This window comes from Myotis davidii, unplaced genomic scaffold (genome assembly GCF_000327345.1).
Source record: "Myotis davidii unplaced genomic scaffold, ASM32734v1 scaffold820, whole genome shotgun sequence".
NCBI classification, from domain to species: Eukaryota; Metazoa; Chordata; class Mammalia; order Chiroptera; family Vespertilionidae; genus Myotis; species Myotis davidii.
The window spans coordinates 12796-26660 of record NW_006291981.1 but is presented as its reverse complement, the minus strand read 5'-3'; the positions used below and the strand labels follow the sequence as shown (position 1 = coordinate 26660).

General features: G+C 41.3%; 1 protein-coding gene across 1 annotated transcript in view; it reads right to left on the bottom strand.

Moving 5' to 3' along the window:
- Positions 1-13865, bottom strand: part of LOC102768453 (chromosome unknown open reading frame, human C16orf62) — a 68465-nt gene that overhangs the window by 44014 nt on the left and 10586 nt on the right. The window contains exons 3-5 of the mRNA XM_006765345.2: positions 4639-4685; positions 3749-3860; positions 3146-3262 (exon numbers count right to left, since the gene is read on the bottom strand). Of these exons, the coding sequence (XP_006765408.1) occupies positions 3146-3262; positions 3749-3860; positions 4639-4685 (276 nt within the window). The remainder of the gene's footprint in view (positions 1-3145; positions 3263-3748; positions 3861-4638; positions 4686-13865) is intronic.

Here is a 13865-nt window from a genome sequence, read left to right as displayed (position 1 = left end):
GATCCCCAGTAGAGGGCATGCAGGAGGCAGCCAATCAATGATTCTCTCTCACCATTGATGTTTCTATTCTCCCTTCCTCTCTAAAATCAATAAAAATATATTTTAAAATAAATAAATAGATCCAATTACAACAGAAGAACCCACATAATCCACACAATGGACACCTAGAGCACCCAGCTGAGGAGATCTGACACTGCACCACTGGGACACCTACTACATAAGGCCACCCCATGAAAACTAATAGTTATAGGGATGCTCAAGGAACTTGGTGAGAATTATAAGGAACTTAATGGGAACTTAAACAACAATAGAAACCATGACCAAGAAACAGTCAGAAATGAAGAACACCATATATGATGTTTTTAGAAGGAATTAAAAGTAAATAGAATAAAGCAAAGTATCAAATCAGTGATTTGAAGACGAAGTTAGATAAAAACACCCAATTAGAGTGCAAAAAGGTAAAAGAATTAAAAAGGAGGAAGGTACTTTAAAGGAACTTTGGGACAACATGAAGCATAACAACTTCCACATCATAGGAGACCCAGAATGAGAAGAATGTGAGCAAGGAACAGAGAACCTGTTTAAAGAAACAATGAGAGAAAACTTACCTAACCTGGTGAAGGGGAAAATTACACAAGTTCGGGAAGTACAGGGAGTCCCAATAAAGATTAGACCAAAGAGACCCAAGACACAGAATTAAAATGAAAAACATTAAATACAGAGAAAAGATCTTAAAGGCAGCAAGAGTGACTCAGAAAGTTGCCTACAAGGGAGTTCCTACATTAGACCATCACCTTATTTATCAATAGAAACACTTCAGGCCTAAGGGAATTGGAATGAAGTATTCAAAGTAATGCAAGCAAGGTCCTGAATCCACGACTATTCTCTCCAGCAAGGCTACCATTCAAAATTAAAAGCGAAATAAAGACCTCCCCGACAGAAAAAGACTAAAGGAGTAAGTACACTGTCACCAAAAAAGCATTACAAGAAATGTTACAGGGACTGCTATAAGAAGAAGAAATTCAGAGAGAGGAACATAGGCATAAAGAAAAAAAATGATAATAAATAAGTACCTATCAATATAACCTTAAATGTAAATGGATTAAATGCTCCAATGAAAAGACAAAGGGTAGCTGAATGAATAAGAAAACATGATCCATATATATATATACTGTCTACAAGAGACCCACCTCAGAACAAAAGACTCACACAGACTGAGTGAAGGGATGGAGAAAAATATTCCATGCAAATGAAAAGGAAAAAAACACTGGGGTAGCAATATTCATATTTGATCAAATAGACTTCAAAACAAAGCCCTTAGCCTGAGAGGTGTGGCGCAGTTGGCTAAGCATCATCCCATGCAACAGGACATTGTCAGTTCAATTCCCAGTCAAGGGCACATGCCGCAGTTGCAGGCTTGATCCCCTGAGGATGTGTGTAGGAGGCAGCTGACTGATGTTTTGCTCTAACATGGATGTTTCTCTAACTCTCTCCCTCTATCTCCCTTGCTCTTTTTCTAAATATCAATAAATTACTCTTTTAAAAAAATATATACATATTTTATATACACATAAAAATATATATATGTATATATATCTATATATAGGTATATATAGATATATAGGTATATATATTATTTCAGAAAAGAAAGGAGAGGGAGAAAGAGATAGAAAGATTAATGATGAGAAAGAATCAGTGATCAGCTGTCTCCTGCACGTCCCCCATTGGGGATCGAGCCTGAAACCTGGGCATGCGCTCTGACTGGCAATTGAACCGTGACCTCATGGTTCATACATCAACACTCAACCATTGAGTCATGCCAGCTGTGCAATAAACAAAGGCCATATCAAAAGACAAAGAAGGTCGCTACATAATTATAAAGGGATCCATCCAACAAGAAAATATAACCCTTATAAACATATGCACCCAATATAAGAGCACCAAAATATATTTTAAAAAACTCTTTGTGGATTTTAATGGAGAGAGCGACAACAATATAGTCACAGTAGGGGACTTTAACACTATACCCACATCACTGGATACATCTTCCAGACAAAAAAATCAACAAGGAAATAATATCCTACTAGGTTGGTATATTCAAACCCAAACTACAGACTGCTTGCTGCATATTGGCTGCTGTTTTCAAAGTCACGGGTCTTTAAAAGTTTCAAATATTTATAAACTAGAGACCCGGTGCGCAAAATTCGTGCATGGGCAGGGTGTGTGTCCCTCAGCCCGGCCTGTACCCTCTCCAATCTGGGACCCCTTGGGGATGTCCAACTGCCAGTAATCGGGCCTAAACCGGCAGTCGGGCATCCCTCTCACAAACTGGGACTGCTGGCTTGTAACTGCTTGCCTGCCTGCCTAATTGCCCCTAACCTCTCTGCCTGCCAACCTGATCACCCCCTAACCGCTCCCCTGCTGGCCTAATCACCCACAACTGCCCACCCCTGCTGGCCTGATTGCCCACAACTGCCCTCCCCTGCTGGCCTGATTGCCCACAACTGCCCTTCCCTGCTGGCCATCTTGTGGTGAACATCTTGTGGCAACCATCTTGTGACGACGTCGCACAACGCCACCTAGGCTTTTATTATATAGGATTTGCTCTTTTAGTGCATCTTGGGGATTCAAGAATAAGACATAATTGGGGTAAAAATACCAGAGAAATACATCTTTAAAGCTGTAAGTTCTCCATTGTAGGTTAACAATAGAATTAAAAGAAGTCTTCCTTCCTTCTTTCCTTCCTTCCATTCTTCCTTCCTTCCTTCCTTTGTTAATCCTCATCTGAGGATATTTTTCCACTGATTTTTAGGGAGAGTGGAAGAGAGAGGGAAAGACAGAGAGAAACATTAATGTGAAAGAAACACATCAACTGGTTGCCTCCTGCACAAGCCCTGCCTGACCAAGGCCTGGGCCGGGGAGAAGCCTGCAACCAAGATACGTGCCCATGACCAGAATTAAACCTGGGATCCTTTGGTCCACAGGCCAATGCTCTATCCACTGAGCCAAACCAGCTAGGGCATGAAGTAGATTTCTTAAACAAATGAGGTACAATTACCTAAAAGATAATTTTTAAAAAAAAGTAAAAGTATACTGCATAACTTGGACAAAAAGCAGCTGATCTAAGGTCAGAATGGTCACCCACCTGTGGATTCTTCAATTTAGTAATAACTTTCCAAGCTTCATTGAGAATCTGAAGTCGATCACCCTCAGGAGGATCAGCCAAGGCCAAGTTTAACCCCAGTGAGCGAAAAAGAAGATGCTAAGAAAAACACACAATCATTATGTTACTGGAGATTTTAAATCAGAACAATTTCAGGCTGTCACACTGAGCTTATCATATATCCCATGACCCTTTCTGAATCCTACTACAAACGTCACAAGGTAGATGGAGAAGGGCAAGTAAGGAGCCAGGCTTGTACAGTCTAACTGTGGGCCTGATGTCCTGCGGGATGAGGCTTTTCATAAATAATGAGTAAAGATATATTTTTAGAGACATAAGACCAAAGTATTTTCTAAAAGCTTCACAGTGAGCTAATCCCACAGATTTAGGACTCTCAGGGAGACCGGATGCTCAGCAATTAGACATCTAACAATCCTAATCTCCACTCATGGTCCAGCATGTTCTTCAGACAGAGCCTCCCTTCATTTCCTGATGGCCAAGCTGCCCTGACCCCAGACTTTCCCCTCAGAGGTACTGGGGCAACCCTGCTGCCCGTCCTCCATCTGAGCAGAAGCCAGGCTGTACCTTGGGGAAGCCGGCCTCACTGCACTCCTTGATCATGCCGATGAAATCGAGGGATCTGGTGGCGATGAACTCGGCCCGGAAAGCAGACATCACAGAATTCAACAGCAAGGCACTGCAAGACATGCATGCCCAATCACAGAGCCCCCGGAAGAAAGCCACTTTAATTTTAGGGCATATGTTGCAGGAAGGATGACTGGCATCCCTTTCTTTAAGGTTTGAAGACAACCACATTAGAGTTAGAAGGCAACCTCCAGCAAGCATGTCAAACTCGTGGCCAGTGGGCCACATGCCTCGAGTTTGACATGCTTATGAGACTACCACAGTGTCTGTGCATGCTGGGAATTTGATCGACATTAAACTGACTAGATGGATGGATGGGTGGGTGGGTGAGTAGGTGGCTGGAAGGACAGGTAAATAAGCAAGCAATCAAATCCACTGAAACAGAAGTACACTGAGGCTTCAATAGACTGGTGCACTAATAAAACAAAACATTAAGTAACAATATTGATCCATGTTGTAAATATATATCCATTCACATCTCTTATAAAAATCCCTGTCTGGGACCTAGGGACACAGTGATTTAGAGACATCTACCACCAAAAGGAGGGACAGGAATATGAGTTCATCCTGAGCCTACCAATTATCACAGCCCCGGGAGGAAAGGACTATTATTAAACCCATTTTACAGATAAGGAGACACTGTCGCAGAGAGGTCAAGTAAGTAACCCAAGCTCACAAAGCTAGAAGAGAGTGGAGTCCGTCATCTGAAGCCTAACCTCCACACTGTCGTACCCCTCTTGTGGCTCTCTTGCCCACATAAGCATGCCAAGCTCAAAAAAAGCAACCAACTCCATTTCCAACTCATGCCTTATGAATTTTAAAATACTTACTTATTTCCTAGTTTCTTGCATCGCTCCATCATCTCGGTTAGCAGATTCTAAAAAAAAAAATTTTAAAACAATAAAAATTATCATGTAGGAGAACCTAAAGCAACACTTCTCACAAGAGATTTCCAAAGTAGTACTCTACGTGAGCCTCCTGTCCATTCCCCAGTGCTCCCTGCCCAGCAGGGATGAGGAGCGGGAGAGAAAGTACGCCCTGTGGCATTTCCCGTGGGTGCAAATACTGTCTTTCCAATTACCAACAGTTAGACCTTGGGTCAGTCGGCTGACTTCATTAGGCCTAGGCTTCCTCAGGCAGACAATACAGGTGCTACTGCAGGAGGTGAGGGAGGTATTGGGGGGCATACAGGACTATGACTCCCCACTGTCCTCCCCGCTCATGTAGTGCCAGTGGATTCTCAGTAAAACAACAAACACAGCCAGTGCTGGGTGCCCACCTGTCACAGCTAGGGGCATTAGCACCTGTGCTCTCACCACTTGTGACCACTCAGAGGCAAAATCCTATTTTCCCATTTCACAGATGAGAAAGCGAGTGCTGGTCCAGGGGACACAGCTAGTTGCGCAGGCTGGAGGTGACTCAGCCATCTTTCATCAAAGGCCATGCTCTTCACCACATTTCCTCTCCACGAATTTTGAAGCATAATTTTTGCCCCAAATGAAAATTAATGCTTTACTCATTGGTGTACTGTCAATAGCTCTAGAGCAGTGGTTCTCAACCTTGGTTGCACATTAGAATCACCTGGGAATCTTTTTAAAATCCTGATTTCTGGGCCTCATCCTCCGGAAATTGTTTCTTTGTTACTAATGTTTTGGCCCCACCCCATAACAAAGAAACAGAAAACAATTAAATAATTAAAGGTTCCTAGTACTTTTTTAACGTATGGTACTGCGTAAAACATTTTCCTCTATGAAGAGGGACCAAACAAAATTTACATAAGTATCTAGATTCGCTCCTTTTTCCATGGGCGTGAAAAACGAGAACACTCGTGAGCGGTCCTTAACAGATGGCGCGCGAAAGACGAGAAAACTCCTGAGCGGTACGAAATGTGTTAAGACAATTACATATCTTTAAAAGAGCTCCCGTTTTTAAAAAAAATCCTGGAAGAATTATTCGTCAGGTAGTGATTTGGGAAGGTTTTAAAAATCATCACGTTGGAGAACCTAAAGCAACACTTATCGCCAAGAGATTTCCAGACAAGGTCACCCCAAGGACAAGAGCACTACTGACAGGGGCACCCACCATGCACAGGTGCTGGGCTAAGCACCTCACATACCTTTCCCATTTCCTCTTCACAGCAGCCTTGGGAGGCCCATGTGAACTACCCCCACCTTCACAGCCAAGCAAGCCAGAGCTCAGAACGGTCAAGCAACTCTCTAGTTGGTGGTGGAAATGAGACTTGTATTTAAGTCTAGCCCCAAAGTCCAAAAATGAAACAAGTCTTCTTCAGTGCAATTGCCACCCTTTCCATGTGTCCCTCTAGGTTGCCAGAATAATTAAGGTAACAGCTGACTGTGGAGGAACTGTTGATATCACCACCCCTAAAACCCTGATTTTATTCATATTTCTGTCTCTCCCAACAAAAATCAGGCTGGGTCCAATTAGGGAATAAATTATGACACCCCATTTATATGTTGAAGCCCTAGCTCCAAATGTGACGGTGTGTGGAGATCAAGTTTTTAAGGAGGTAACTAATATCAGAAGATATAAAGGTCCTAATCCAATAGAAGAAGAGGAAGGGACCAGGAAGGCACATGAACAGAGAAGACCCTGTGAGGATGCGGTGAGAAGGCAGAGGGCTGTAAGCCAAGGAGAAAAGCCTCACCAGAAACCAACCCTGCTGGGCCCTTGCTACTGGACTTTTAGCCTTCAGAACTGTGAGAAAATACGTTTCTGTTGTTGAAGCCTCCCAGTCTGTACAGCAGCCCGCTGCGTGGTCAAGGGCTGGCTTTGAGCGGAGGTGGAGGCTTTGAGCCGTGATCAGGCCATGGGGCTGGAGCCCTCCTGAGTAGGATTAGTGCCCTTATACACGTGACCCAAGGAAGCTCCTTTGTCCCCTCTGCCAGGTGGGATGCAGGGACAACCAGGATGTGGACCCTCCTCAGACACTTTCAGGCTCTTGACCATGGATTTCCCAGCCTCCAGAACTGAGAAAACGGCATGTGTTGTGTATAGCCCACTCAACCTGTGCTACTTCGTGACTGCAGCCTGAACAGACTAGGCAAACTGATACAGGCCAAACCAATCACGGGGTCTCATTCCCCACCAGTGGTAGGTTCCAAGGAAAGATTTCCTTGGTCTTAAACAGAAAACCAAGAAACCAGAGACTCCCATTTCTCTGCCTCTGGACGCAGCCATTTCTGGACATGATACGGCTACTCTGCTATCTGGAGACAGCAGAGCTGAGAGATGGACAGACCTGGCTGGCCCAAAGCCTGCACCTGCTATTCAAGAGAACGCATGGGTTGTTTTTTTTTTGGAGGGCCAGGTGGGTGTCTGTTCCTTGCAGCAAGAAGCACTTCAGCAGAGGGTAAAATAGGTGATACCACAAATGGCCTCCCTAGCCCACTTGCAGAACATTTACATTTGAAAAGTCATTCTGGAAGCTCAGTATCAAAGTGGTTTTGTGCAAGGCAGAGGAGAGAGTGTGTAATTATCAGTGATATCCCAGCCCACACAGACAACCACTCACTGAGCAACATCAATGGGCCAGCCACTATCCTAGGCACTGGGGATAGGGCAGTGAGGAAGTCAGTCAGACAGAAACCCTTGGTCTGTGTGGCGTATTCTCTCAAACATATGTGCACGTGGCGCGTGCACAGCATATGGATAAAATATCTGGCCATCAAGACAAAACAAATGCTTACAGTGTTCTCTTTTTATAAGACAAGAACAAATTAAAAATGCATCCAAGAATATAACTTTAAAGAAACAAGGGCTCTGTTGTCATAGAGGAATATTCATAAGTGTCCAGGGAGCCAACTGTTATGGAGCTCAGGCAGGTCTGATAGAGGTTAATTTTTTGGTATCTGAAAGTAACAGGATTGATTATCTTTGGCAAGAATAAGACGTACAACAGTTCAAACCAGACAGATCAAAACAAGGTTGTTGGCTGAATAAAACCATTGAAAAACTTGCAAATCAGCACCCTAGTCTGCAGACACACAGCAGAGCCAGAAGACTCATTAGGCCCCTACATTTTCTTTATTTACATGTTTAATTTATAAAAATTATAAAAATAAGAAATGCTTATGGTCAAAAGTTCAAACAGTCCTGCCGTGCAACAGGTACAAAGTGAATGCCTGCCTCCCAATTCCTACTTCCCAAGACTCCCCAGTGTTGACACTGTGGTGTTCACCTTTCTAAACCTTTGTGCCCTGGGAATATGTAGCTTTTGTTGTAAAACCACAAGGTTTGACATTGTTGTTGCTGTTTTACAAATGTGAATTGTCTTACACATATTGGGCTGCAAGTTGCCTTTTTTACTCAAGAATCTAGCATGGGCCTTGCTCCTCTCACATTAGTATACACAAATCTATCTCGTTATATTTAACTAGAGGCCAGGTGCATGCAATTCATGCACACGGGCATGAAATCAGTGCATGGGGGTGGGGGGCAGGTGTGTTCCCTCAGCCCAGCCTGCACCCCATCCAATCTGGGACCCCTCTGGGGACGTCTGAATGCCAGTTTAGGATCGGGCCTAAACCTGAAATCAGACATCCCTCTCACAATCCAGGACCAATGGCTCCTAACCACTTGCCTTCCTGCCTGCCTGCCTGCCTGATTGCCCTTAAACGCTTCTGCCTGCCGGCCTGATCACCCCCTAACTGCTCCCCTGCAGGCCTGATTGCCCCCAACTGCCCTCCCCTGCCGCGACCCGCCTCCTCCGTGTGAGGCAGCCATCTTGTGATGGCCATCTTGTGACGATGTGGGGGCGTGATGCCACCTAGGCTATTATTAGTATAGATGCCTGAGGAAGCCATAACATAAATATAACACTGCTATTCAAGTTGCCCCTAATGGATGGATTTTTTTTAGTTTTTTATTCTGGACCATTTACAGACTCATAAGAAATTGCAAAAATAGCAGAGAGGTCCTGGGTATTCATTATCCAGCTTTCCCCATAGGCTACATCTCCCGTGAATATAGTGTACTATTTAAGCCAGGACACTGACACTGCTGTAATAAGTTAATTAGACTGTTTCACCAAGGTTTGCATGCACTCATTATCTTGGGAGGAAGGCGTTGTCTTTGTGACATTTCATTCACATGGATTTGTAGAATCACCATTATATTGCAGATTTTAAGTATTTTTAAAGATTGTTTGCAGATGAGAGTTATATACCCACTTCAAAAGCAGAGGTAAGAGAAGTAAGTCAGGACAGCACTGCACTTCTACTTTCTACATCAAAACTAACACATAAGCAGTCCAGACTGCTCACAAATGTGTGCTCTGCTTTTACTAAATAAATTTCCAAACCCCATGTTTATAAATACTGCTTCATGTAAAAGAGAATTAACAAATATGCACATTATCTTTTTGTTTTTATTTTTCTAACTGAAGCAGAAATGTAATGGGGGGAAAATCAAGAACTAATCTTAACAGCTAATGCCCATTACCCCAATTCAGAGTTAATATAGCTCAGGTCTCAAAAAAATAAATTACTTCAATGTGAATAAAATGAAATTATATACCCTAGGCATTAAAACGAGAAATTTTTAATTTTTCATGTTATTCTCTTTCTCTGGAGATTTTTTTCCTAATTGGAAAGAATGAAAAGAACACACTTGTGGGACATTCAGTGAGGATGGCTAAGCAGGAAGCTCTATGCCCAGCGCCTCGCACAACCACACAAAATTCCAACTAAATTATATAACAACCATCACTGAGAAGCATCTGAAGACCAGCTGGACAGAACTCCTATGACTAAGGATACACAGAAGAAGCCACAGAGAGATTAGGAGGAAGGGTGGAGCTGTGGGAAGGGCAGAGCCCATAGCCCAGGGAGATGGTTAAGAGTAGGGGTAGCTCAGATAACCTGGGGGGGGGGGGGGGGGGGGGGCACCGGGGCCCCCACGCCCACCTCATTTTTTTTGGGGGCTGTGCCACCGGGCCCCACAGAACACCTTCTACATAAGGCCACTCTACCAAGACCTGGAGACATAAAAAACCCTATCTAACACAGGGAGGCAGCCAAAATGAGGAGACAAAGAAATACATCTCAAATGAAAGAACAGGACAAAAATCTAGAAAAAGAACAAAATAGAGATAAACAATCTACCACATACAGAGTTCAAACCCTGGTTATAAAGATCCTAATGAACTTTTGGGAAGAACAGATGAACTCAATGAGAATTTCAGAGATAGAAATCATACAAAAGAAAATAGAAACCATGAAAAAAAAAACAGTCAAAAATGAAGATGACAATAGCTGAAATGAAGAATGCACTAGAGGGAATCAATAACAAATTAAATGAAGCAAAGGATCAAATCAGTGACATGAAAGATACGACAGTGGAAAACACCCAATTGGAACAGCAAAAAATTAAAATAAAATAAAAACAAACAAGAACAGTTTAAGGGACTTCTTAGACAACATCAAAAATACCAACATTCATATGAGAAGAGGAGAAGAGTACCCAAAGGAGAAGAGTGAGCAAGGGATTGAAAACTTATTTGAAGAAATAATGACTAAAAACTCCTCTAAACCTGGGAAAAGAAATAAACATATATATCTAGGAAGCACAGAGTCCCAAAGATGAATCCAAAGAGGCCCAGAACAAAATACAGCATAATTAAAATGCCAAAGGTAAAAGGCAAAGAGAGAATCTTAAAAGCGGCAAGAGGAAAGAAGTTAGTTACCTACAAGGCAGCTACCATGAGACTGTCAACAGAAACCTTGCAGGCCAGAAGAGAATGGCAAGAAATACTCAAAGTAATGAAAAGCACAGACCTATAATCAAGACTACTCTACCCGGCAAAGCTATGATTTAGAATTGAAGGACAAGAAAAAGCTAATAGAGTTCACCACTAATCCAGAATTGTAAGATATGTTAAAAGCATTTCTTTCAGTAGAAAAGAATAGATAAAAAATATGAGTAAAATATATAAGCCCAGCTGGTGTGGTTCAGTTTGTTGAGCATGATGACCATGCACCAGGAGGTTGTTGGTTCGATTCCCGGTCAGGGCACATGCCTGGGTTGCAGGCTCTATCCCCAGTAAGGAGGGTGAAGGTGGCAGCCAATTGATGTTTCTCTCTCATTGATGTTTTTATCTCTCTCTCCCCCTCCCTTCCTCTCTCTGAAATCAATAAAAACGTATTTTAAAATATATTTTATATTTAACATATGTCTTATGAAAAAATTTTATATATATGAAAAAATTCTCACTGACAAAGACACAGTAAAAGCAGTGGATCAATCAACCATAAAGCTAGTACAAGGCTAAAAGACAAAAGTAGGAAGGTCATATGTAATCACAATAAATTAAGGGACACACACACGAAAAATGTAAAAAAAATTATTAAAACATAAACATGAGACTCACTTCATACCAATAGACAGAATGAAAGTAAAGGGATGGAAAAGATATTTCACTGAAATAAAAATCTTGAAAAAGGTAGGGTAGCAATAATTCTATCTGACAAACTAGACTTAAAACAAAGGCTGTAACAAGAGACAAAGAAGGGCATCTCACAATGATAAAGGGATCAATCCCAGAATAGGATATAATTCTTGTAAACATCTACACATCCACCGTAGGAGCACTAGTTATATAAAGGGAGACATCCACAGTAATACAGTCACAGAGAGGACTTTAGCATTCCTTTGACATCAATGGATAGATCATACAGATAGAAAATCAACAAGGAAACAGTGGCCTTAAATGACACTTTAGAGCAGATGAACTTAATTGATACTGATAGAACATTTCATCCCTAAGTATATACATTCAAGTCTACAGAAACATTTTCAAGGACAGACCACATGTCAGGCCACAAAACAAGTACCAGTTAATTTAATAAAACTGAAATCATTTCAAGCATCTTCTTTGATCACAGTAGTATGAAACTAGAAATCAATTACAAAAAGAAAATTGGAAAACACACAAACACATGGAGGCTAAATAAGATGTTACTAAACAATGAATGGGTTAACAAGGAGATCACAGAGGATATCAAAAGATACCCTGATTCACATGTAAATGAAAACACAACAGCCCCAAATCTCTGAGACACAGACAAAGCAATTCTAAGAAAATAATTCATAGTGATACAGGCCTACTTCAAGAAACAAGAAAAATCCCAAATAAACTCTCTAACCGTACGTGTAAAGGAACCAGAAAAGGAAAAACAAACAAAGCCCAAAGTGAGTAGAAGGGAAAATATCAAGATCAGAGTGAAAATCAATGATCTGGAGTCTAAAGAAAATAACAGAAAAGATCAATAAAACCAAGAGCTAGTTCTCTGAAAAAATAAACAAGACTGACAAACCTTTAGCCAGAATCATCAAGAAGAAAAGAAGAGGACCCAAATAAATAAAATCAGAAATGAAAGCGAGGTGACAAATGAATATCAAAGGAATATCAGGAAATACTATGTATATATGTCAACCAATCAAACAACCTGGAAGAAACAGATAAATTACTAGAAACATGCAATCTTCTAAGACTGAATCAAGAAGAAATAGAATACCTGAACAGACTGGTAAGAACAAACAAAATTGAAGCAGTAATAAAAAAAAAACCTCTCAACAAAGAAGTCCTGGACCTGATGCCTTCATAGGTGAATTTAACCAAACGTTCAAAGAATTCAAACCTATTGGTCTCTAACTATTTCAAAAATTTAAAGAGAAAGGAAGACTCCCAAACATACTTTACAAGGCCAGCATTACCCTGATAACAAACCAGCTAAAGACATTACAAAAAAAGAAAATTATTGGCCAATGTTCCTGATGACCATAGATGCAGAAACCCTCAACAAAATATTAGCAAGACAAATTCATAAAATACATTAAAAAGATCATATGCCTTGACCAAGTGGGGCTTACCGCTGAGATGCAAGGCGGTATAATATTCACAAATCAATGAATGTCATACATCACATAAACAAAATGAAGGACAATAGATGCAGAAAAAACATTTGACAAAATCCAGCACCCATTTGTAATAAAAACTCTCAGCACAGTAGGAACAGAGGAAACATGCCTCAACATAACAAAGGGTACTATAACAAACCACAATCCACATCTGACTCAAGAATCAAAGCTAAAAACACTTTTCTTAAGATCAAGAACAAGACAAGGATGCCCACTTTCACAACTTTAATTCAACATGTGTAGAATGTGCCTTAAATGGGAAGCAAAATACTATTTAACTTTAATTTTAATTGTAAGAGGAAGAGAAGTCTGTCCTCAAACAACAGGAAAGCCTTTTTAAATCACTCTGATGTTTGGGGGGAAGGTATTTTGTATTTCAATTTCAATGTGAAATTGTGGATGTCAGCTATCGTAACTGAAGGCATCGCTCCTTCCTCTCATCTACATGGCTCTCCTTTCTGCTGGGTTTCCCTGGTCTGTCTTGTATATACCCAAATACTGCAGCCAAACTTGACCACCCCCTACGTTGGAGGCGGGACCTGATAAGACACACACAGCTCTAACTTCTCTGCGACACACCCCAGCCACTGTCACCAAGTTTCTAGGCATCATACCGCCACACACATTTTCCATACCACCCTCTACACTGACATCCATACTTCTGCGTTTTGAAATGATTAATTTTTTTTATAAGACACCTCACATTCCTTATTTAAGTGCCTCAAGAATCAAAGTTTATCAATATAAAATAAAAGAACACCCTATGACATGAGCATTTTATTTTTATTTTTTGTAATTGTTTTATTGCTTAAAGTATTACAAAGGATATTACATATGTCTCCTTTTTTCCCCCGACCTTGACAATCTCCTGGCCTCCCACACCCACGTTTCTTATATCTATTGGTTATGCTTATATGCATGCATATAAGTCCTTCGGTTGAATTCTTACCCCCCGCTTCTACCCCCATACTCTCCCCGGACTTCCCGCTGCAGTTTGACAATCTGTTTGAGGCAGCTCTGCCTCTGTATCTATTTTTGTTCATAAGTTTATAATGGTCTTTATTACCCATGAATGAGTAAGATCATGTGGTATTTTTCCTTTATTGACTGGCTTATTCCA